We start from the raw sequence: 25,781 nt of genomic DNA, 5'->3' as shown, positions 1-25,781 counted from the left end.
AGACATCATCTAATTGTTTGTGCCTTATTCCTTCAGGAGTGTAAGAAGCCTGTCATGCACAGCAGCAATAAAAGCTGCGCCGAGCCTTGTAGTGGGGAGAAGGATTTTAATGTAGAAGAGACCAGGTGGGAATTGGTACTGAAACAGAAGTAAATATGTACATTTACTAAGGGAATCTGTGATGTATAAAACATAACACTATTTCTTGGCAGTTTTTTCCATTTGATGGCACTAATATCTCTATAATTAAGAGCAATGGAAGCATTTAGAGAAAAACTGTGTAGTGTTACAAACCATTCCTTTTTTAATTGAACAGCTGTAATTTCTACCAATGGAACAAACTATATTATAAGAAAATGATTATTAGTTTAAAATGCAAAGTTAAATGAATGCAAAATTAACAAACAGATGGTGAAGAATTATTGTGTTTTATTTCACTCCTGGGTAAAAGGACTCATGCGTGATTGTAAAAATGTCATCACACTTCGTAAACCTGAAAGCAAACAGAATTTGCAGTTGTGCACATCTGTTTTGGGACACTGCTAAAGGGTTAGAAGAATCAACGTTGTTTTCAAATAAGGGCATTCATCAAAAGGATATCATTTGCTTAACAGTTATGGCTTCTGCTAAGCATCAGACCTAATGTTCTGTGGAATTCATTACAAAATTTGGCAGCTTTTTTCTTTGCAAGCTACTGAGGCAGCGTGCTGCAAAACGAAACAAGCAGCCTCTTCTTGTCCCCACCTCCTGGATCCCCAGAACAGCAGCTGAATTACCTGCAAAATGCTTGGCCTGTGGCTTAAGGTATTTTAAATCCGTGCTTCAAAATGCTTGCCCAAGCAATGTTGGTGATGTCATAGGGGTGAGTGATGAGAAAAGCAAGTTGCTTATTTGTGTGGGTTTTTTTGGTAGCTAATGAATTAAAAAAATAAATAATAATAATAATAATAAATATATATATACACACACACTTATATATAATGAATTAAATATATATATATTATATTTTTAATATATACTGAATTAAATATATATATTTATATATAGTGAATTATATATATAAAAATAACCAAAGGGTCACCACGTCTGGGGATGAAGGATGGGAGGAATATGTGCAATTGACTCATTTAGTCAAATTGGAAAAAAAACAAACAGAAAAACCAACCTAAAAGCTCAGGCCAGATGAGACATGCGAAGCTTTTATTAGAAAAGAAATTATATTAATGTTTCAAGCTGGTATTTTCAAAGTATGCCATCTAATTGCTTTATTTGAGCTCAATTTGCAAAAATTAGTGAACTGAAGATGTAGGATTTTGTTTACAATGACTCTGTGCCATTTGGAGAGTGCAATTTAGAAACAGCCAAGGAAATAGGAGTTATGAACAGTAAGGTACTGATTGCAGTCAGTGGGGAAGGAATACTAAGGAGGTGCTCACTAATGAGGGAGGTATTAAAAGCAGGAAATTCTTGCTTTTTTTTGTGTGTGAGCATAATCCAGAGTTCCTTGTTGCCATATCCCCACTATTACCTTGTAAATTAGGTGGATCATTGAGTGTATATGTAGTGGATTTGCTGACAGTAAATGTTAAGCCGAGTTAATATATCTACAAAATCTTTCTTAAAAGAACATGTTATTAAGACTCCCAAATCAGATACACGGAGTTAGGATATGCCAGCAGACAGGTTGTCTGCACACAATTAATGTCCTTTGTGTACATGCCTGATTATGCGGACCTTAGCTGTGTGATCGCATGCAGAACAGTGAGCGCCTGATTCTTTCCAAAGATGGATGTTATTGTCTTTTTGCTATTACATTTTTTGTTGTTTTTCAATGCTTAGCTATGTAGACCATTTAAATATTAGTAAAAAGAAAGAATTAATTTTTTCAGTGTCATTTTTTATGATGCTTGTATTACAACAAGCACATGAAGTACCTGTATATGTATTTTTCCAAAGAGCAGATTTATGTGGCCTTTTTCTGCATCTTGTTTTCCATTCTTGTCAAGAGAAAACTCTTTTTATTATTTGTTTAAATTAAAAATATCTATTAATTTGGATGGCCCATTGCTTATTGCCATGCTGACAAAAGCCTTGAGGTGAATTGTGAGTTTCAGCAATAGACAGCTTTTGTCAGCATGTTTCAGGCAAGCTTCAGCTCAAGGCTGACATCTGAATTTCAACCTCTGTGTGGACATGCCCTCCTGGGAGCTGTGCTTATGTTCTGGTTACAGTCATTGGAGATGGAGTGGATATTGTCAATGGGGCCTGAAAATAGACACCTATTGGTTGGTCAGCTGAACTGCAGTGAGATGTGCTCCATAAAGTTACCGTGTTTCTGTTAAATGTAATGGGAAATGAAAGGTTTCTTATATAGGCACAACATTTAGATAGATGTCTTCATCTCAAGCCTTATGTCATTCATAAACACAATGCAACTCTATCAGGAGATAATTATCCATGATGCTATTAAGTAACTTCCCGTTAAATAGCTCTGCATATAGAATAATGCCAGCTTAGCTGTAGTGATAAAGACATAACCTATAGATTGCACGTGCCACTTCCTGTCCCTGCATGTGGTCGAGGATGACAGGAGTTGTGCTGGATCAGGCAGAGTTGCCTTCAGCTCACTGTCTTTGATGATGACCAGTGCCAGATGTCTTGAGAAGACCATTATACAGCAAGTATGTAGCAATATTTCCCCCAGTTATTTTTTGTAAAGCCTCCAACTGTTTGTGGCTTAGACCATGCTCTGCCAGCTAAAGGAAATTCCTACATGTACTTCTTAAGACCTTCCACACATGAATCAAATGGAGCTGGTACAATAGTATGCTTCCTGAGCCTGCCAAAAAGCAGTCTTAACCAAAACTGAGGATTTCTGTTTTTGCCTTGTTTATCCTGAAGTTGCTGATGCTGAAGCCTAATTATCACAGTTTAAGCTACTTTAAATGTTACTGATCTTCTCACTGCTGATATGCTAAATAAACAACAAGCTCACGTGCCCCTCTGTCACAGTGGTATTAGATGAGAATTGAGGGAATGGTTGTTAAGCACTGGAAGTTTAGACTCGCTCAAAACATTTATATTATCCTAAATCTTGTAGAAAGCAAGGATGTGCATTAAGAAACTGCTTTTCTTCATCTCTCAGTGTGTGTCAGGTTTGGCCAGATTGGAGCTATTCCTGCTTGTCTGTGGCTTTTTCACAGTTATAGAGCAAAACTTGCTGGTTTCTGCAATTACAATTTTTCTAAAAAATGTCAGGGCATAGTAAGCATTATAGTAATGCTTTAATACATGCTTTCCTTGTTAATAGCAATCGTGTTAATAGCTAAGTTGTGGTTATTTCTGTTACCATTTATTGCATTGTTCTCCTCAGTGCCCTCTGGTACTTAAAATGGTTCATTTGACATTGAAGGTGCTAATGGTCGTTAGTATCTTTAAGCAATATCAGCTTCACTGCTGGATCGTGGTCATCAATGAAGATGACTGGAGCTACCAGAAAACATATCTTATTAATCTCTGCTTACTCTAGAATTTTGCTGAGGTCAAATTAATGACAATTGTTGATGTCCACTTCTCCTTAGCTATCAGCTATTTTGAGAGCCAAGTTTGAAGTTTGTTCTTACTGGTAGTACCTCACATTGTTTCATTAAGAACAGATGGCTTGTGCATAGTTTTGAATACAATATATATTTTAGTTATAATTAAAAACACTTCTTGTTAGCACAGGTTTTGTCAGCTTACCCTTTTAAAACTGACTCTATAGTGAATGCAAATATTTTTGTCTTTTTGCTGAAAAACATTTTGCAATACCTAATGCTGACGTTTAACCTTATTGTACTAATCAAGTTGCAAGTGAGCTTTTATTCAGAGTTCCTATTTTAGCCTTTATTTAGTGCCTGTCTCCTGGGGGTTGTTACTTGTCCATTTGTCGAGGCAGTAATGCTATGAAGTAATAAAATGATAAAATATGACCTCGTAATTTCTTCGTACTACTGTATGGATCAAGCCTTCCATTATGCTGAAAACAGACAACTTTTCTTCCAAAATTTTGGAATATGCTACTGAAAATAGGAGGTAGCAGAAGTATGGATAGGATGAGAGCTTTCTTGCCTTGGATGAATGCCTTAGGACTTTACTGGAGAAAGCGATTGGTAAGCAATGAAGGACATTTTCAATAGGAAATCATCAGCTGATGCTGCTTTAAGGACGTTTATTTTATTCAATAAACTCTGAATAAATAACAGACTGTCTCTTTAGCTTTGTGACACCTCGTCACATTTTTTTTTTCCCAGTAGAACAGAGCTGTAAAATTATTTGATCCATGAACAGACAGCATCCATCTTGCTTTCAGCCCTTAGAAAGCTTGGATCCAGCTTCCACTCCTCTGACAGAGCACTGTTTTGTGCTCATACCAGTGAAGTGGAAGGCTCCATGCTGGCTTTTCCTCTCTTTCTGGGCTCAGCACGTAGAAGGCACGTGCTGTATTTTATCAGAAGTGAGATTTATGCCTCCCTTTCATCTCTGACTATCTTAATACCATATTTTAGCAATAGAGTAGTAAAGTAGTACTTGTTACTGAGTTTTATTTAGCAAAGCTTTTATATTTTAAAAATGATTATACTTTTGCTGTTCACATGCTTGCTTTTGTCTTTACAAGCAGTCGAGCTGGCTGCATGCTTGTTCTCCTAGGGTCATAGCGTGGGGCCTATTTTCAGCAAAACGTTGGCTTCTACTGCTGGAAAAGTAACTTCTCATCAACAGCTGTTGCCAAAAAAAATCCCTTTGGGCATTTATTTCGTCAGACTGCTTTATATGTCTTATAAATTCAGCAAATGTTGATATTCTCTGCTTTTTATTTGCTTCAGATGATATACACCACATTGTTTTTAAAGTGTGTGTTTTACTTAGCTGCCAAATGCTTTTCATTGCCAGTGCAGTTTAGCAGATGGGTTTGAAGGGTTCAATTAAATGTAATTTGGGCTTCCATTTATCTTCCAGCATCTTTCATGATTCTTTAAATCAACATCAACATTTTTCAAGGCTTTGCATTAATCCTATATTTTGCTCATTTCTAATAATTTCATCATGCAGTCGTACAGCATTTGGAAGAAGGCACGCTCTGATATTACATTGTTATGTACCGTTGTTGATTGGTAGTTTCGCGAAACAGATGTGACATTTTAAAATGTTATTAATATTGCTATTTAATCCATCTTCATTATTTCCAGTTTTTAGTGCATTTGATTGTTTGAGTACTTGCAGTTCTCCGTAATTTTGTCTCCCATCAGATAAATTTTTAAGGAATTAATGATGGGATCTAGCGAAGACTTCAAATATCATTCATTGTTTGAATGTTGTTGAATGCTTTCTTGGGGGACCTTTTCTGGGACACGAGCCCCTCCTGGTTTCCAGTTTCTAATGTCTACACTGAATAATACTTTTGAAAATATTGTAGCCTGCGTGTAAGAATGAGGACTTGACTTAATGTGGGCCATCTCAATAGGATGCAGAAACGTCAAGTACAAAGTAATGCCATGGGATGTAGACTCTTTGTCATGAGGTTGAAGGCTTTGGGTTGTATTTTCATGACTTCCCAGCTGAGTTGTATGATTTACCTCGGCCAGCATCTTCAACAAGAGCTCAGTGATTGTATGGTTTCCTGAAATGAGTTTCTTGCATTGCACTGATTTTGCTGGCAGTCCTTGAACGTAATTACTATTGTTAGCTTCTTCACCTGCTTCAAGAACTCCATGCAGCCGGTTGCTTATCTTGTCCTTTGCCCTCTGCTCTGCATTTTGGCTACTCGAATAACAACGTAAGTCTTTCTTATGCTTGTACCAGGTGTTAGATGGGTAGAGGTGAGAAGAGTTGCGGTTCTCAAGCCTGCAGACTGAGTGGTGTAGCATGGAGAACTTGGCAGAAGTGATCCTTAGTGATCCACTTTCATTTATAAACAGTTTATCTTTTTACACAGCGGTTGTATTTGTCTGACATAAACTAGTACTTTCTTTTCCTTGCCTGTGATTTGTACTGCATGCAGATGTTTTGCTAAAGATGTGATGTTTCAAGAATGTCAGCTTAGCAGTTAACACAGTCAACTTTGTGATTTGTGCTTTCATGTGGGTTGGTTTTGATATCTGTGGGCTTGTAATAGTACTGTTTCATGCCTAATTTCATGCTAGACTTTGAAACACAGAAGAATTATGGTAATAAATATTTTCTGCATTCTGAGACTTGGGCAGATGCAGTGTGTAACTTCTTGTTTTGGTGTACGTTCAGATTGAGATGTTACTAGGTGCTTGAGCTAGCAATCAAACGTGCCAGTGTTGTTATTAAGGCATGTAGGTTTATTATGAAAGATGAGCATCCCTGAGCTCAGCTGGTGCTTTACATTATGTATGCCTTCCTGTGAGCCACTGACCTGCTTTTTCCTAAGTTTTCTTCAAACCTTATAGCACTCTGCTCTAGTCTTCAAATACTGTTGCCTTGGTGAAAAAGTGCAAAAGCTTGTTTCGGTGCTTCAGGGACTCTAATGAATTCAAGAAAGCAAAGGGACTGATTAACTGAGTCTGAAAGGTGTGGGTGATGTTTTATAAGCAGGCTGATGGACTCTGCTCCCTCTTGACTGAGAAGCAGGACTGTTACTGGGTAGTTCTGTATGAGAGGTTATTTCTTTACAGACGTGCCTATGGCCTATAGTAATAATCACGCTTCTTCATGACTTGTTGAAGGTTGTTGGTGATATTTGTGTAGCATTGAAATAAGAGATGAGAGGAAAGTGCTGGGTTATTTAATGCCTTATCATCCCCATGGGAATAGTTGTATGATGTCATGTACGTTTTCAATAGAACATAATATTTCATTGTAATTCACCTTCCTGATTACAATGTCTACAGTTCTACATTACAGCACACAGAGCGATATGTTTTTTAGTTACAATCTCTAACAGGTCTGCCTTTATTACTCTGTAAGCCTCTAGGCCTTTTTTACTGAAAACATAGCTAAAGTCAGTTAACGGGTAGAAGAACATTTTTCTTCTGTGATAAGAAGAATCTCTGTCATCGGAGTCATTAGGGTGTGTTTTGCTGAACGTTCTAACTTGGAAAGATCTGAGAATGCCACTGAAAGACACTGTCCCAGCCACTGTTTGGTCTTCCTGGGCTCCATCAGAAGAGAGGGGTGGCCAGCAGGAGCAGGGAGGTGATTGTCCCTCTCTACTCTGCCTTGTGAGGCCCCATCTGGAGTACTGCGTCCAGGTGTGGGGCCCCCAGTACAAGGAAGACAGGGAGCTGTTGGAGAGGGTCCAGAGGAGGGCCACAAAGATGATCAGAGGGCTGGAGCACCTCCCCTCCAAAGACAGGCTGAGGGAGTTGGGCTCGTTCAGCCTGGAGAAGAGAAGGCTGCGAGGTGACCTCATTGCAGCCTTTCAGTACCTAAAGAGAGCCTATAAACAGGAGGGGACTCAACTCTTTACAAGGGTAGATAATAGCGGCACAAGGGGAAATGGTTTTAAGTTGAAGGAGGGAAGACTTAGGTTGGATATTGGGAGAAGTTCTTTACCAAGAGTGGTGAGGTGCTGGCACAGGCTGCCCAGAGAGGTTGTGGATGCCCCGTCCCTGGAGGTGTTCAAGGCCGGGTTGGATGGGGCCCTGGGCAGCCTGGTGTAGCATTAAACATGGAGGTTGGTAGCCCTGCATGCAGCACGGGGGTTTGGAGCTTCATGATCCTTGAGGTCTCTTCCAACCCAAGCCATTCTATGATTCCTCAGTGCTCGCTCCTTCCTACCAGCATTAGTCCTTGTAGAGAAACAGACTGATCTGAAAAAAAATGCAAGAAAAAATAGATTTTGAGTGTTCATTGTTTGTTTTTCAGCGATGTGCATATTGTAAGCACCTTGGAGCCACTATCAAATGCTGTGAAGAGAAATGTACCCAGATGTACCATTACCCCTGTGCTGCTGGAGCAGGCACATTTCAGGATTTCAGTAACTTGTCCCTCCTTTGTCCAGACCATATTGATCAGGCTCCCGAAAGATGTAAGTATGCCTTATTGAAATGCCACAGCCTCAGCTGAACTTAGTAATACCATCTTTCAGCTACAGTAGCTTTTCCTTAACTGATATTCTACTTCAGAAGAGTAGGGTGTCCCGTAAGATGCCTGAATTTGCTTGAGTAAGCTTAATTTCAGCATGTGATTTTATTAATAGACTCTGCTGGCAGTTAACATTGCATCGGAGTGTTTGTGACATGCAGGACTCAGATTGTAATATATGTTTGAGACTTGTTGGGTTTCTGTAAATAAATTAAGTCTACTTTATTTTTAAAAGCCTTCCTACACGTTTATGGCAAAAATGTATTCTTACTATGCATTTGAGTATGTCTTAGAAATAGAAGTGCAGCTGTGAAGATTCCAAGCAGTCTGATATTTCCTGAAACAGATTGTTAGGATGTATTGTGTGGTGATGTTAAAAAAAAAAAAACAAACAAAAAAACACTGTTTGTATTACCATTATTGTACATCCTAAAAGCTTGTTTGCAAACCAGCTTATGCTGTGCTTCGCAGGTTTTATGGGATTAAAGAATCTCCAGTGCAGACAGGGCACTTGGCTCTGCTGATCACAGGTGTATTGGAGCATATTCTTGTTGCTTTTTCTGTGCTCGTTCTAAGGGGAGATTTGTTTGGTGGTGTTCCATTCAAACTCTGAAATATAATTCATTCAAATGTTTTTGAAGTTTTCTTTTTGCCTTTTGATCTTATTTATTCAAACAGCAGAGGGGAAGGGAGTGTAAGTGTAGTTTTGTCTCTTGTTCTCAACCCAGACCTCTTCATCCTCTGCTGCTCACACTGCCTTCAGTTGCAGGTTTCCCTCTTGGTTTGTAACTGAGACCAGCAGAGGGAGTGTTGGGAGCACAGGATGGAGACTCGTGGTCTGCCAGGCATAGCCACCGTGACCTGAAGTGCTCCAACAGGGAACGTTCAGTCTCTCCACAAGATAGCCCTGGTGAACCACCTCTGTTTTTAGCAGCTGAGCTGAAGATGAGCGTGCTTAATGCACCTGCAATTGCCGGAGAGTTTAGCAGTGGAACCACTACACTGCTATTTGACAGGTGTCAATGAGATATATTTGTGGAGGCCATGTGCTTGCAGGAAGGACAGGGCATGCCTGCTTGCCCCAGCTCAAATTAGAGCATGAATATTGCAAGCATTTCAGATAAATAATAGTTTTAGATCTGCTGGGAGTTTTATTTTGTACTCATTCCACCTAAAAATTGGTCCTCAAGCTCTGTTTTACATTACGGGAAATAGAGTAATTCTGTTTCTTTTGTCAAGACTTATAAAGGCTTAGAATGAATGTACTTCTGTTCTGAGAAGTTTGGTTGAATATACTGGAAGAACAAATGAAAGGAGTAGTTATTAAGTAAATTAATTAAATTTGAATTTTGTAAGAATAATCAAATTTTGTAAGCATAAGAACTACTGAAGATTTTCTTGGCTTCGTTGGGTTCATAGAATTGTTAATAACTTTAAATTAAATTATAATTGGGAAAATGATTTATTTGTAGCAAAAGAAGAAGCAAATTGTGCAGTGTGTGACAGCCCTGGAGACCTCTTAGATCAACTTTTTTGTACGACCTGTGGCCAGCACTACCATGGGATGTGCCTAGACATACAAGTTACACCTTTAAAACGAGCAGGTTGGCAGTGTCCTGATTGCAAGGTGTGCCAGAACTGCAAGTAAGTAAGACTTGAAGGGCATGAGGGGAGGAATTTCTTAGATCTATGTGCTTCGGTATTAAAACGTCTATTTTATTATCCATTCTTTATTTTTTCTTCCAAAAGTGTAATTATTTGCTCTGATAAATCTGTCATGATATATTAATTTTAACTAGTCAAATCCTTGTGTTGGGATCTGTGTTCTAAAGAAGAGAACTGAGCTGCATTTCCTACACGTTATACTCCTAGTTTTCATCGTTGTGGCAGGTTTTAGAGAGCTACCAAAGCGTGTGATTTCATCATCTTTTACACAGAAGGATTTTTTTCCAATTTACCAAATTAAAAATTTGTTTAATGTAGTGCCTTTGACAATTTTGGAACCTGGGAAAAGGCCACTTCGTTACTACCTCATAGACCTGATCAGGCAGTGCTTTGTTAACAAGTAGAACACTCACTGTTTGCCTGCATTCAGGTTCCCTTACTTTAAAGATTTTTCCCTAATCACACAGAGCTAGACAGCAAATGCCAGCCATGAAGGTATGATTATGCATGTTCTAAAATGTATCTCTAAAACTGTACCAGTATTTACTAGCAAATTCTCTACTGAAAAAGTAGAAGAAAATCCACATGAATTGACATAGAAGCTTGGCTGGTCAAAGATCTTTTTTTTTTTTTTTTGAAAATGTATTTAGACTGATTGGAGAAATGGATAGAAATGCATGTTTTTTTTCAGAAATAAAGCATGTGTTCAGATTTTGCTCTGATTTCAGTACAGAAAAGCCAGTAAATCTTCCTACACGTGTATAAATGGAAATGGACCAATTGCTAGCAGTCTGGTTGCACAGGCTCAGTGCTGTCAGCAGTAAGAGTCATGTACTTAATTCATGCTCTAATAGAGCCATTTGTAAGTGATGTTCATGTATTATCATGCTTTCAGCTATCTACCTTTCTGTTTAGATGTTTTATCAAACAGATCTTTTCTTATTGCTTGTCTCAATAGTCTTTAAAATACCACTCTTTTTGTTATTAGACATTCTGGGGAAGACAACAAGATGCTGGTGTGCGATACATGTGACAAAGGGTACCATACATTCTGTCTACAACCAGTTATGGACTCTGTACCAACAAATGGTTGGAAATGTAAAGTAAGTTGATAGGTTTCAGAATTCGTTGTCTTTACAGGGAGCCAGATTTTGCTATGCACGTTATACTAGATGTATTGCAGATGGCTGTTACCATGTAATGTACCTTGCAATTTCTGAAGGAATCCGAATTATATAGCTCCAGAGGGAAAAGGGAAAGAGAAGGATCCAGGAGGAGTGAATAACCTCTGCTTAATGACAGCTGCTCTCGTGATATAATATAAACTATATGTAAACTGAAAGCTGTTCGAAGTATTGTATGTAATCTATCCTTGGAGACTGGTTATATTTGACCATTCCTTGCTTTTGAGAAGAGCAGTTCTTCTGTAGGCCAGAGTTCCTTTGGGTTTGGGAAGGGCAGGGTGAAAGTCAGTGACTCTGTGAGTGAGTACAAATAATAACAATAGTTTCAAAGTAACCAGGTAAATCCCTGTACACAAGATGAATGTAATTTCATAGTCAATTTCTGGTAGTTATAGGAAGACAAAGATAAGAAATATTCTTCTCAGGTAAGGCAGTAGTGCAAGAAAACTCTTCTTGCAGTTGCAAAAGTGTCCATAATTTGTTATCAGATCAGAGTTAATTTATTAGTGTTATTAAAGATAGAAACTTCATTAAATTCAGAAGAGGAAAATGTCAGTTAATGCACAATGTGAAACATCATAATGAACTAAATTCTTGTGATCTTTAGAACTGTAGAGTATGTGCTGAGTGTGGAACACGAACAAGTTGTCAGTGGCACCATAATTGTTTGGTATGTGACAGTTGTTACCAACAACAAGACAACTTATCTTGTCCTTTCTGTGACAAACTGTGCCTGCAAGACTTCCAGAAAGATATGTTGCATTGTCACATGTGCAAAAGGTAAGAGTCATATAGTTTTCATTAAATTGTACTAAAATGCCTAAAGCTTATAGTGAGCTGGATGAGACTGATGTAGTTTTGTGAAGGGTGCAGACTTTGTGTGATGCACAATGCTGTTATACCTTATATAACATCTTGATATTCCCACTCTAAATGCAACAGACAAATTAGTCTTATTTCAGTCTTAGCAAGTAAGACGTAATTGGCTGTTACCAAGAAAGAACAGATAATGAAGTGTGCAGAGAAACATACACTGCTTTTTACAGACAAGAAGGATCATCCTAACTTTTATGAGCACGGTGTTTTAATTTTTCCATGTCTATTCATTGCACAAGACTTTGTAAACACAGTTGGTAGTCATGGTCTCTTGTAAAATTTTGAAGTATGTGTGCTCTGTTACATTCTGTGTGTTTTTCTACACCAGCAATAATTTTTATTACTTTAATAGTAAGCTGTTGAGAAACTTGCAGAATGTGGACGGTTACATATTCAGTGCATTGTTCCTTGCTGTACAGCATTGTCATACTGCTTTACATATTATGGTGTCTTAACAGCTTTAGCAGCAGTGTACGTCTTCATGCTTGTGCATGTTCATTGATTTGACAGACTGATACATCATTTTTATTTCTACACAATTCTTCCCAGTATTGGCTCAAATTTTGTATTTCCTCAGAGAAATGGAAAACAGTGCTGGAATAGTTTATATTTTTATTACAAAAATCATAATCAAACTAAATTAATCTCCCCAGGTGGATTCACATGGAATGTGACAGATCTCCGGGTATTGAATTGGAGTCTCAGCTGAAAGACTACATCTGTACTCTCTGTAAACAAGGAGAAGGGGATCAGACTCAGTCTTGTGATGTAATGGATACTTCTGAACTCATTCCTGAACCTGCCAGCATAGCAGGTAATCAAATGCAATCTTACATTTACAAAATACTAACATCAAAAGCTTTAGCTGATGCTTCACTAAGGCTTCTGTGAATCAGCCACTCAGATTCTGTAGCCTTCATCCTTTCCTTTATTAAGTGATAGCTTCTCAAGTAATCCATTCTGTCTTCCCAGCATGCTTTCTGGATCTTTGGCTTCAGGATCCTGTATTTGATACATTTGATAGCACCTTACTGTGGTTGCTTCCAGTTTTCACAACTTATAGCTGTAAACTACTTTTTTTTTCATGTGGTGCAATTCATAAATGGACTAATTTGACAAGTCTCTCAGGACACTCCTATCTACCAGGCATAAGCCAGCTTCCGGCAGATATTTCTGGTGACATGCAGTTTACTTGTGTCACTCTTGCTACTCAGCTGTCTTGTACTGCCCATTTGCTTCAGTATGTTCAGGTAGGAAGCAGCAGTGGGAACTGGACTGTGTTCAAGGGCCAGGTGCATTTAACTGCACAGCTCTTAATCAGGGTCCTTTTTCAAAGCAGTATGTGATTAGTGGTTGCCTTCTAAGAGCTTCTTGTCTGCACAGACAGGGCAAACAGAAGGTGGGAAAGGAAGTTGCTGAAAAGTATTAAGTATTTTTTAAAAGTTCTCAGTGACAGTAAGGAAACACAGATAGTTTGAATCTCTTGAACATGAATTGGTGGTGAGTTATCCACAAAACCTGTGTAATGAAATCGTAACTGAAAGCCCTCCTTTATTTCATACCGTGTGCTCTGCTGGATAGCACCTACTCACACAAGCTGAATTTCCTAAGAGAAGTGCAATTGCAGTTTAATTTGGAAGAAAGGTAATATGTGACAGATGAACTGCATTGCCACATGCATTTCTGATGCGTAAAGATCAATGCTTGTGCACTGATCTTTTGTTAAATCGGTAGTTCTGTTACATAATTATCTGTTTTTGAAAGCCCAGTAATTTTTCACTGCAAAGGTAAAGTGTGAGACTACGAAGAGCTGCTGCTTTTTATGCATTCAGGCTGAAGTTTTGCATAAGCAGGTCATTATCTTTGACGTTAGCCAGTCTGTGTAAGTGTACACCTTTGGTGACCAGTAAAGAAACAATGAAAGAGATGATCCCAGGCAGTGACTGTGGGTACATGTATGCAAATGGATGGAAGAACTCTTGTCAGTGAACACCTACATCAGGTTAGAAAGAGTGGCAGCTTCAAACTCTGGTCAGTTCTGTTCTGAAAGAACAGAACACTGTTGGACTCTCAGATGGTATTTAGATGATTTAGGAGGAAGCCTGCCTTGTAGAAAACAGAGTTTAGATACTGCAGATACTTTTGAGTAAGTTAAAGGTTTAGTTAAAAGGCAGAAGTTTTAAGTAATACTTCTTCTATGGCTTTTTAGGTCTACAGAAACACTGTCAAGCGTACTTTTCTACCCCTAGAAGAATACTAGGATTGTTATCTCAAGTACTAGGAGTAATCCTGCAGCAATTATATCCGTACAGTCATGCTTAGTTTATGCCCAGGAGAGCACTTTTGTACATTGACATTGAATTTTGGTGCCAATCTGAACGATCGTTTCCTTAAGGTTAAAATATCACTTCAGAGTTAGCAGAATCTGCAGACAGTTCTTAGGTGCTAAAAGTAGCATCACCTTGTAGTTCTTGGCTTCCTGAACAGAAAGCTATATTCATTTACCCTTCTCATCCTAATGTCCATGAAAGATCAGCTCCTCTTGAGCTAGCACTTACTATATATTTGTTTCTCCTGCTCTTGCTTTGTCTAGTGCATTTTAATGAATTTCCTTCACTGAAAAAGCTTTTACGTGAGAAAAAAGTACGTGTTTCCTGTTTGTGCTCTCCAACAATACTGTCAAATGAAGCAGTGCCTTTTCCCATGCAGTTTCATATTTTAATATGGGCAGCTCACAAAAATAGGTGTGCTTATTCTGAAGTGGTGAAGTCCACTATCGTGTAGTTGGAGTCCAGCAAATGGTTTTGAAATCAGTGTTCTGTGTGCTGATAGTACATGGAACATCGTGTCTCTGTCATGAGCCAAGATAGTATTTGCAAAAGAAGTGTGAAGCCTTCATCCCACAAGGTCTGTTGAATTCTGCAAAGTGGAAGTTGATAAAAGACCTTTTGTATTGCTCAGGTAATGTGACAGTCTGTGACAATATCTAAATAATATTTTCAGTATTAGGTATATACAGGTATATATTATATACAGGTATATATTAGGTTTTACAGACCTTTTTCACTGTCTGAAAGGCATTGAACAATTTCAGTGTCTCATGAGAAGAAGGCTTTATCTTCTAGGAATACTACATATCCTCCATATCTCTCTCATTGAGCTGATGTGCCCTAGCTCCAATCATATAGTTAAATATCATTCTATTTAGATAGAAGGTCATGTAGTGACAAAAACTACCGATGCCAAAGTAATGGAATAAACACCATATTGATTTTGTCTATTTTCTTTCACTCTTAAGGCTGTACAAATGAAATGGAAATGGAAAGTGGTGGAGAGGATGTGGCATTTCAGGAACAACTCGTCATTGGTAATGGCCCTGGGCAAGAATCAGCTGTTGGATGTGTCACAGATGGTAAGAAAGAGTTTTGCAGTCTGAGAAAATACCGCTGTGGTGTTCAGAGCCCTTTTTCATTCTGTAAAGGTTGTCGTACTTGAATTCTGAATTAAAGTGAAGAAATGCCTGGAAAGCAGTTGGAAACAAATTGTTTAGGTTCCGCTGTCTGAATTCTTAAGCAACAGTGCTAACTTTGTTGAAATAGAATCCTATTCAAGACAAAGATAGTCCTCAAAATTTGTGTAAGATTAAAGCCAGTGTAATTGTTTGGCAGGAGTGGCTTTCTCCTGAAGTGGGAAGAACAGATGTTTTTGTACACTGGAGTTTTATAGTTTAAAATAAAAAAAAAAAGGTGGTATTTGATAGAGCATATCCAGACAGAGTGTGCTGCAGTGGGTGATCGCTTATGTTCTGGGAAGAAATGGATCTTACAATCGCACAGCAAGTACCAGCCATAAGAAGGAGTACAAATGGAATGGGTTCTGGGTCAAGTCATCTAAACGTGTTAGAGATTGATGGCAATGGTGAAGGACATTCAAGTGTGTCTCATCCAGCCTAGTTCATTGTTTAGAGTGAATTGCTCTAAGGGAAGTGAAGAAACATATAGAGCCAAAGGAAAAAAATATCTCCCAGGTTAGCTATGATCACCACATTATATATCATAGCTTGTAGTAGGTACAGAGCCCATGACTGAGAACTATTATCAGGGAGGACACATTCATGATGAAATGGTAGACTTTGAAATGTAGTGGCTGAGGAGTTTGTGTAGCAGTGTGAATCTGGGAGTGCAAGGGCAGTAGAAAGTAACTGACTGTAAGGGAATTGAAGTCCATCGAAAGAAGATACTAGAAGCCAAATTCAGAGCAAACAGTGTGGTCTTCTGTGGAGTGGATACAAGACTCCTCCATGCAACTCCTCCACAAAGAAAGTTGTGAATGAAAGGTGTTTGGTTGCAGAGAAAGCTAGAGAAATCTTTAGAACATTACCATGTGAACTGTTCTTATTTCAAGTGATTTCCTGAAGTCTGAAAGAGCACTAAGAGGGAAATGGGAAATGTTTTTTAATTATATATGTACTGGTCCTCTTATCAGCTGTTTGCTTTTTGGAAGAGTTGAGAGAGATGATTTAAATACATAAATGTATACCAGCATATATCTTTAATAAGCAGAAATGGAAAAGGAGGGGCCACTTTTAGCTGACTACTTGAAAATGTTTGTTCAGATTGCTCAAAAATTAATCTAGGGTCTACTGAATGCTCTTTTTATTTTAAAGCAATGTTCCTCGTTGCTTACTGTAACTTCTATTTATCTGTCAACTTGACTCGTAGCAATGAAGCAATGGAAGCTTTCCTGGTATTTGCATTTGGAGATATTTTCTGTATGTTATTGTAGCTGAGGAGCTGCCTCTGGTACCTTAATGTAATCTTATTCAGCCTCAACACCTTTCTGTAGGAAACATGTGAAGGGGAAAGCTTGAGCTTATTCCTGAAAATGGAGTATTTGTGAATTACTCCGCTATGATATACAGGGGATAAAAAGAAATTGCACTATTCTGTGTTTTTAGCATGCTTTCTCACCGTTCAAACATAGGTGCAATGAAAGGTATTTATAGAATATGTTTTAAGGTACATATAAAATTCACTTAAAGTGACACTGCTGGCTGTATGTGATGCGTACCAGCTGTGCTTGTTGACCAGCACACTGTGTATGTTGTTCATCATCATACTGAGCATTTAATAATATTTGTACTTAGTTACAGGCATATCACCAGAAGAAAAGACCACAGAACTGGAAACGGAAGTCTCTAATGAAGTTAATTCTGCTGAAATGGAAATGTCTCCTAAAAAGACACCGGCATCTGATGACAGTCATACTGAGAAAATGATGGAAGTGATGGAAGGTGTTGAAGCGGTGTCACAGCAGGAGTTAGGCAAACAAGTGGAAGAGGCACAGCTACTGCAAGGTAGTGCTGAGGTATCAGAAGTAGCCACGGTAGACTCTCGGTCTCTGTCTTCAGTACCTGAGACCATAACTGTGATGCCAGAAATAGAAGGGGCTGAAGGCAAAGGAGTTGTTTGTATCCATGCAGAGCAACAACTGGAAATAATAAAAGTGCAAAAAGAGGTAGAAAAAGGAGAAACCCTTGAAAAGTCAGAAACACCAGCTCTTCTTGAAGTAGAAACTGCTTCTGTAAATGAAGGTGTTACAAACAGTTCACCAGTTGTGGACAAACCCATAAAATCACCAGCTGAGACTTACCCCTCGCTTCCCCCATCAGTTAACATAAGCAAGGCAAATGTGTCTTCCTCAGTGGACTTGCATTCTGCACGAGAAGTACAGCACGCTCAGCCGCCAGCACCGCCTTCCACTGCTGGAAGTGCTCTCCCAACGACTTACATATCAGTCACTCCAAAAATTGGCATGGGGAAACCAGCCATCACCAAAAGGAAATTTTCCCCTGGAAGACCCAGATCGAGACAGGTAAGCATGCAGAACATTTCATTATGTATGTATGAAGCACATATTAGTTAGAATTTCAGTATAATCCTTAGAATACAGTATGCATTTATACTCCCAATTGAGTGTTCAGTTAATTTCTTCAGGACAGTAATATCATGTTAATTAATCAAAAGAGTCTGTAGTTTGAATTACAGTTTCTTTTGGATTACGCTTAGAGAACAATTAAATATTTCTTATATTTTTAACACACATGCAACAAATGCTGATATACATGATATGTCTTCTAAGTTCTCACTCTTTTTCATATATTCATATATTTTGGCTAATACTTTTAAAGTGTGTTAATGTCTTAAATCGTCTGCGTAGAAAAATCTGCAGCAGCTGTTTCCGTTGCTTCCAATTTTTTCCATAGTCGATACTTCAATGGTGTTGCACATAATATAATGATTTTCTTCTATGAGCAAATACTGTCTGATGTAAGTTGTTATGGTTTGATTAGGATTAAATCTGATAATTGAAAAGAATGCTGCAGTCTGTAGTCTTATGCTCCATCCCATCCTGCTCTCTGTTCTAGTTGTGTGGTTGTGGGAGAAATGGTTCATCAAAAAGTATGTCAGTGTGACAAATTAGTGTTTAATTTCTATTCTTAATTTTAGTTTTTGGAACTTTTAGGCTGATCATTTAATATTGCTCTTGACTTTGCCCATTTCTTTGTGTTTTCATATAGTAGCAGGGGGTTCAAAAATACAGTCACATTGGTTTTCTTGTTCTGAAAAGACTTTAATAAAGGCAAGAAACTGTAAGACATTCAAATTGGAAGGTTTCTGAGTATCTCTGAGTCATTTATTTAGTTGTTTATTGTTCTCTATGTAAGCATGGCAGATCTTGGAGAAATACAGGTGAACAAAAAATGGACCATTGAGCTACCATGAGGAAAGTGTTTGATTATTTCTGCTCTGTTGTTTTGAAGTAAAGAAATATAATCCCTTAAAAAGAATCTTTTTCCTCATATTGTGTGCTGTCTTAAGAATTAAATTTTTTTCTCAGTTAACATTTTACTACAGTTTATCATGAAATTTATAAAAGTGGGGTTCTTTTGCATCTTTTGCAAAGGGGCACATTAAAAAGAGTGTGGCTGGTAGGTTAAGGGAAGTGATCCTCCCCCTCTCTTCCAGTTCTGGGCTTCTAAGAAAGACAGGGAACTTCTGGAGAGACCCCAGCAGAGGGCTGCAAAGATGATGAAGGTCTGGAGCATCTCCCTTACGGGGAACAGCTGAGAGACCTGGGGCTGTTCAGTCTGTAGACGAGGAAAAGACTGAGGGAGACCTTGTCAGTATCTAAAGGATGAGAGTCAAGTGGATATAGCCAGGCTCCTTTCATGGTGCCCAGTGACATGACAAGGAACAATGGAAGTCCCATCTAAACACTGGGAAAATGTTACTGTAAGAGTGACAGAGCAATGGAGCAGGCCCATTTAGGAAAACATGAAGCTGATGCCCAATTGTAGATGTCTGTATTAGAATAGACATGTATCCTCTTGAAAATCAAAAGCAAAACAGCTTTAAAAGTAGTAGCATTTTGTATGTTCTGTGTGGAAGATAGTTATAGCCATGAACATCTCAGTATATGGTGTAAGACAAATAGAAGTGATCTGAACTACAATTTAGGAATGAGGAGTAATGCAAAGTCCTAGCTGTGATGCTAACAATATAGTTTGTTCACCAGTTTGGAGATTATATTTTAAAATAAAAAAGGTACTTGACATATTTGTAGTACCTGTCATAGAATTGATCAGGTTTCTTGTAAAGTCAATGATGTCTTCAAAAAATACATTGAGGTCTGTAAAGGTTTGCTTTGATTTTGATAATCTTTGACTCGTGCTTTAAACATGCATTAAGCTGGAACTTAAGTTCTGTGAAGTGAATAGTAATTTTCTGGTAAGAAAATCAAGTGCACATTTTATTTTAAGGCCCAATTTGCTTTCTTGCTTTCCATTGATTATTCAGTTCAGGCACAGACAAGCATCTTGTGGAAATCAGTGGAAACTGTCCTGACTAAGAGTAGTATGAAAATGAAGACCCCCTGGGTATGTGATTTGTGAAAGATAGGTGTTTTCCCAACCTTCTACCAGTGATGTAAGTTTACCAAAACTAAATGGTTGGGTTATTTTCCTGGTTAGGGATTGTGGCTCCTATCCTTGGTAAAGCTAATGTTGGACCCACAGCGGCTTTCCTTTATTGCAGCAGTGCTTGCTTCTGCAGGACTGCACTGCTTTAAATTAGATGCTTTGTGAAGTGTGTGGTTACTCTGTGGATGTGCCAACATCAGCCAGTTCCCATGATGGCAGCACTCCCCACTCTCTCCTTAGTTTGTATTCTATTTTCTTGGAATATTCTGTTCCTCTTTTAAGAAGAAGAAGAAAAAAATCACTCATGGATTTATGGAACTTCATGTGAAGAACAGGAAAAGGGTCTCTGCACTCTGTGAATATATTTTGCCTCAGTTTTGTAAGTTTGGCCTTCACCAGAGACAGAGAAATCTGTACGACTGAATAGTTTCTCATTTGGATTTGTTTCCTTTAAGTTATTGTGCTGTGCATTAGGTTGAATGATCGTCTCTTTCTTCAAAATCTACTTATAAAATTACTAATATATTTGAATAGTTATTCAATTCCAGTATGAAATGCAAAGTAATCTGTAAATCTGGCTAGGAACAACAAGAGGGGCTTCTGCAAATACATCAGTAGTAAGAGGAAAACTAGCGGCACGTAAGCAGCCCAATGAGAGCCCTCTGTCTGCCTAGTGTGGCATCTCAGCAGCTTCCTGTGATTTCTACTCTGTGGGCTCTCTCCCATCTGCTTGTTACCCTATTCCATTATGGGACAAGTTGCCTTTTCAGTGTCTCCTGAGTGCAGTTCACAGATCAGAGACATTTGCTACTAGCTGCCAGCACGACAAAGCTGTTACAGTGCTGACCTCAGAGTTGTATCTGTGCAGTGTTTTCCCATGGAGCACACAGGTTGTCCCCCCATGCCTACAAGTAATTTTCAGGTTTATACCAGGGAGCAGTACCTCCTCCTTGATCTTTTCCATTATTTTTCTCCTGTAGGAGCCATCTCAAGAAGAATTATCGCATAAGTTAGGTGATTACTCATCTGACATTCATCTAGTTTGAAATAAATCTTCACAGGAAAAATGGGTTGTTTTTTCAACAACTGCATGTTTTTAGTAACGTTGGGGATACTTCGTGTATCTGAATGGAGTAATTGGAAGTCATCAGTTATTTTTGCAACAGGGCCCCGTGTCAGTGAGCATAATGCAAAGTCAAGGAATGACTGGTAGATAAGGCTTAGGAACGATCTGTGAGGTTATGTTGAGTAGGAAATAAACTTTTACTGATTTTGATTTACTGTATGCATTCTTTTAGAATGCATTCCCTGGGAAGTACTGATTAGTTGAAATGAAGGCCTTCCTTCTCATCATGAAGATACTGATGATCCATATTGGGTGGCTCGCTTGTTCTAGCTGTCTTAAGAGATTTTTCTAAAATGACACTGAAAAATGAAAAGAGTGGGTTCAGATGCATGTTCTTTTTTGGGTACTGTGGCCTTTCAACTGTCTTCAATCCCACGGTACTCATTGGCCTGATACTGCAGTGGTTGTGTTCAGAAAAGCTCAGAAAGGATCTGTTTGAAGGTTTGGTTTTTTTGTAGGGTTTTTTCTTTTTTTCTTTATTTTTATGAGGGAGGCTGTATTCCGAACATATTAAATGTTGTTCACAACCCTAAAATCACATTAGATGTTAAAATGAAAGTACAGGTCTGTATATCTGCAATTGCAGTGTCTTTCATAAAGGATTCAGCTGCGGAACACAGTCAGTGGTAATTTACTGAGATCTCCTGACCCTTGATGACACTGTGTTTCCTTTTGTTCTAATTTACTTGCAGCTGTGTTGTTCAGTTTTGAGTACTCAGGAATATGATGGAGAATGAAACTTCCTGTTTCTGTCAAAGCACATAATTATTGCCGTGAATAGAACTTTCTTCAGTGTTGTGTGGTAATGGGCATTAATTAAAAGCCAAAATATAATTAATGAATCTCTTTGATGTAATTCATTTGTTCAAAGTATTGTGGAAGTGTGTGTTTTTAATTAAGTTTATCTGACCAAGAATTCAAATGTTTCTGATCTACAATAAAACTTGGATTAAATTTCCAATTTAATTCTTAACAATATGATTCGTATGCAGTTCATTGTTTTTTGAAAGAGGGAATATTTCATATTCAGACTTAATATTCTATTTGCTTTTTAATCTTTTCATTATACTTAATCATTAGAAAAGTGTATCTTCTTAGAAGAGAAAATAATTTTGTGCGTCCCAAATGAGAGAAGGTAATTTCAGCTGTTGGTGAAGAGCTTTCAGTGTGTTTGAGCTGATGGGTTTTGACCCTTTGCTGGCACATCCCCTCCCTTATGGATTGATGTAGACGTTGTTTCTATGATACACACGTTTCCTTTGTGCTGCTGTACAGATTTTACTTGAGTTGCCATATTATAAGAGCAATTACTTATTACGCAGAATCATAGAACGGTTTGGGTTGGAAGGGACCTCAAGTGTCATCAAGCTCCAGCCCCCCTACCTCATTCAGGGCCCCCAGCTCCATATTTAATGCTACACCAGTCTGCCCGGGGCCCCATCCCACCAGGCCTTGAACACCTCCAGGGATAGGGCGTCCACAGCTCTCTGGGCAGCCTGTGCCAGCACCTCACCACTCTCTTGGTAAAGAACTTCCCCTGATACCTTTCCTCCTTCAACTGAAGATGAGTTTGGGTAATACAAGAAAACTGTAACTAAGGTTCTAGCTTTATCCTGCTAGAATCAGAAGGCCCTCGGTACGGAAACTAAGGCTAGCACAGTAAGGTTAATCTCCATATTGCCACAGATCTGCTGATGCTGAGTAGCGTGCCGGTGCTTGCTAGGACTGAGACATTCTGGCAGAAATAGGGCGGATTGATAAACTGCAGAGCTCTTGGCAGAACAGAATCAGAGTCCGGCCTTCCCATTTCTGTCTGGTGGAGCTTGTTGTGGGCTGAAGAGTGAGATTCACCTCGAGGGGCCCACGCATCTCTTCCTTAGAGATCGGGAAATGTATTATCCTTTAAGTATGCCCAGTTGTAAATTCAGACTGAAGGAGTCTGTCCCACAATCTTAGAGTTCGTGAAAGTCTTCCTCAGGTTTCGGTGTGTATGAGGAGCTTCAACATCATTTCGTGTACATCTTGACACATTCTTCTTGTTTTGCCTTATTTCCTGGGAGGAGTTGCAGAACATATCACCACGGTGGGAACTGTGTCAGTAGAGATAAAATAATCGATTAGTTGAAGAGTCCATAGTACAGTGTATGTATGTGTATTACATGTATATAAAAACACATTCTTATTTAAGATCACAGTGTAACATGACGACAGCAGGGAGAAACAGCCTTAGTAGTGGGAGTTGATAATGTTTTGGGCTTTTTTTTTGTGGCAGACTTGCAGGAGAGAGATGATTTATTAATTATCATGGCTATTTTTCTTCCATTGTTTGCTTACATTCCTTATATTTCATGCACTTCTAAGTCTAGCTGTAGCCATACTTGTCAGTAGTTTGGACTCAAACTTTGAATAAGAACATCTATTCTATCAAAATGGGGTATGAAGGGTAAAAAAGGTATCCTGTCGTCTTACAGTACTGCCTCCTCAGCTTCATGAGGTACAACATAGGGCTGTGGTTTACTGTTGTTATGATTGATTGCTTTATATTTGTATTTTGTTTTGTTTATAAAACTCATTTTGTTGTAATTAACCATCACTTTGAGGTTTGTTATATTTGTTTCAGTGTAAGATTCAGTGACAGCCTAAAATCTTCCCACCTTCCTCTTGCTCAGCGTGAACTAATTTACTAGTTAATGTAGAAATGCCTATGCCTGCATGTGCTTTGCTTTTCAGATTTTTTGTTGCTTGCTTTTTCTTTTTTTTTTTCTTTTTTCTTTTTTTTTTTGTTGCGAAGTTTTATACATCTATTTTCTCACCTACCATATCCTAGGGGGCTTGGAGTACCAATAATACAGTCAGCCCACCTTCCTGGTCCCCAGACATTTCAGAAGGTCGGGACATTTTTAAATCCAGACAGCTTCCTGGCAGTGCCATTTGGAGCATCAAAGTGGTAAATAATTTGAATTTATTTTCGTATATCCGTTGCTATCTTTCTGCTGTAGAGACTACTGATGAAATTCTGTCTATCACAATTGAATTAATCTTCCATTCTAGTACTGCTTAACACGTTTAGAAACCATTAAAACTCTGGACCTTTCAGGTTAGAAGAAAAAGTGTGCTTTCCAGAGTGTACAATATGATGGCATTGCCCTGCTATTACAGAGCAAAGGCTAGTTTATATTAGCCATTTCTGGTGTGCACTTAGTACTTCTCTTTCTGTGGTTGGCTTTGCGTAGCCATCAAAATAAGTTACATGAGCAGGAAAATGTCCTGAAGTCTGGCAGTAAGGTAGGCCAGGCAACGAAAGGAGCAGAGCTCTGAGCTGGGGCTTGAGTTTGTTCCTATGGAGAAACCCTGCAGAGCAGATTCAAAGTGACAGCCTTTTTAGCTTATGGGGGAATAAAGAAAAACAGCTACCTCACCCGATTAGATGGACCAAAGCTTTTATCCACAGTGACAGTTACTGTTCAAAATACCTTAAAAAAACTTTGAGCTTTCTTTTTTTAATGACAAAAAAAAAAAACAAACATAATTGGTGAAACACTAACAAACAGTTGTAGGTTACCAATAATTTATTTTCATTTCACTTTAACACTCATGCTATTTTTATTTTGACATTAGCTTTTGCTGCTTCAAGCATTAATTTTCAGCTTACTACTCAGCATTAACACTGATACAAGTATGTGCTTATTCCTATTACTACCTCTAGGAAAATAACAATACTGATATGAAATCTGAAACATACAGATAAGAAATGTGTCAGAAGAGTTTACGTCTTAAAAAAAAAAAAATTGATGCTTGTATGTTCTGTCTGTGCATATGTATTAACTTCATATATGTAAAGACATTATCCCTTCACTTTTACTGCATATAAATACTTCTGCCATCAATAGTGTCCTTCCTCTCATTTTCTAAAGTAGTGCTGTGTTACTTTACCTTATATCATAAATCAGTTTAATTTCCTGTTAATTAATGGATAGGTAATGAGAAAAGTATAATCTTCAGTATGTCCTTCTAAATATGACTATAAACTTTTATTACCTTCTTTACAACAGGAGTTGGTATATTTGAAAAATACTGTTAATATTATTGAGCCCATAATGCTACTTTCCATCCGTGGAGTTCCTATCTCTGTCAGTAGAAACTGTTCATGTCTGTTGGTGACACTGTCCCCGAGCAGCTTTATGTTCAGTTAGCGTTGTTTTATTGAGAAATGTTTTGACTTGGTATTAAATGCAACTTCCAGCAAATGCCTGGATCCATGCACAGTACCTTTGTAGATAATCTGTGGACGGAGTTGGGCCATCTTAGAAGCAGAGATTATTCACATACTCAGAATCAATCAGTAATCTCATTGCTTATTTTGTAGTAGGAAAGCCGTTTGCTTAGGTACATCCCACAATTACTGTCATGTTTCAGAGCCTTTGCTCTCTATAGACTTGCTCTGTAAAGGTATGTGACACGTTGGCCATAACTGGGTAAGGAGCATTGTCAGGATGTTTGTTTTCTTTCTGGAAGCAATTAGGGAGTTCCTCTTACAGTTTGTATTCAGCTGATTTTGAAATAACAAGAAAAAAAAAATCATGAGATTCAAACCAAATCGCAGTGTGAGGTAATTATTATTTTAAAAACATATTTGCTTTTCTACAGTAAATTGTAATTGAACACACTTTGTGGATGCTCCAAGAGCACACAAGCACTGTATGTCTCTGCATATAAAATAAGGAAGGGGGGAAAAGAAGCTGTCTAAAAATAAGTGGATATTTTCTAAGAGAAGCATACTATTATGGGGAGTGTTGATTTGAGTTTAATTGATATAATTAATATAAAAAGCTCTCTCTGTATGTGCTGAATTAAAAGA

General features: G+C 38.2%; 1 protein-coding gene across 23 annotated transcripts in view; it reads left to right on the top strand.

Moving 5' to 3' along the window:
• Positions 1–25,781, top strand: part of KMT2C (lysine methyltransferase 2C) — a 186,815-nt gene that overhangs the window by 91,520 nt on the left and 69,514 nt on the right. For 20 of the 23 annotated variants that reach the window (XM_046930794.1, XM_046930746.1, XM_046930826.1 and 17 more), the window contains 8 exons: positions 7,873–8,035; positions 9,564–9,735; positions 10,745–10,859; positions 11,548–11,720; positions 12,470–12,630; positions 15,115–15,228; positions 16,963–17,690; positions 23,751–23,870. In XM_046930794.1, coding sequence (XP_046786750.1) covers positions 7,873–8,035; positions 9,564–9,735; positions 10,745–10,859; positions 11,548–11,720; positions 12,470–12,630; positions 15,115–15,228; positions 16,963–17,690; positions 23,751–23,870 — 1,746 coding nt within the window. The remainder of the gene's footprint in view (positions 1–7,872; positions 8,036–9,563; positions 9,736–10,744; positions 10,860–11,547; positions 11,721–12,469; positions 12,631–15,114; positions 15,229–16,962; positions 17,691–23,750; positions 23,871–25,781) is intronic. The other 3 variants (XM_046930816.1, XM_046930760.1, XM_015281225.4) reach the window with 1 other exon arrangement.

This window comes from Gallus gallus, chromosome 2, assembly GCF_016699485.2.
Source record: "Gallus gallus isolate bGalGal1 chromosome 2, bGalGal1.mat.broiler.GRCg7b, whole genome shotgun sequence".
Lineage (NCBI taxonomy): Eukaryota > Metazoa > Chordata > Aves > Galliformes > Phasianidae > Gallus > Gallus gallus.
This window is presented reverse-complemented; position numbering and strand designations above follow the sequence as displayed.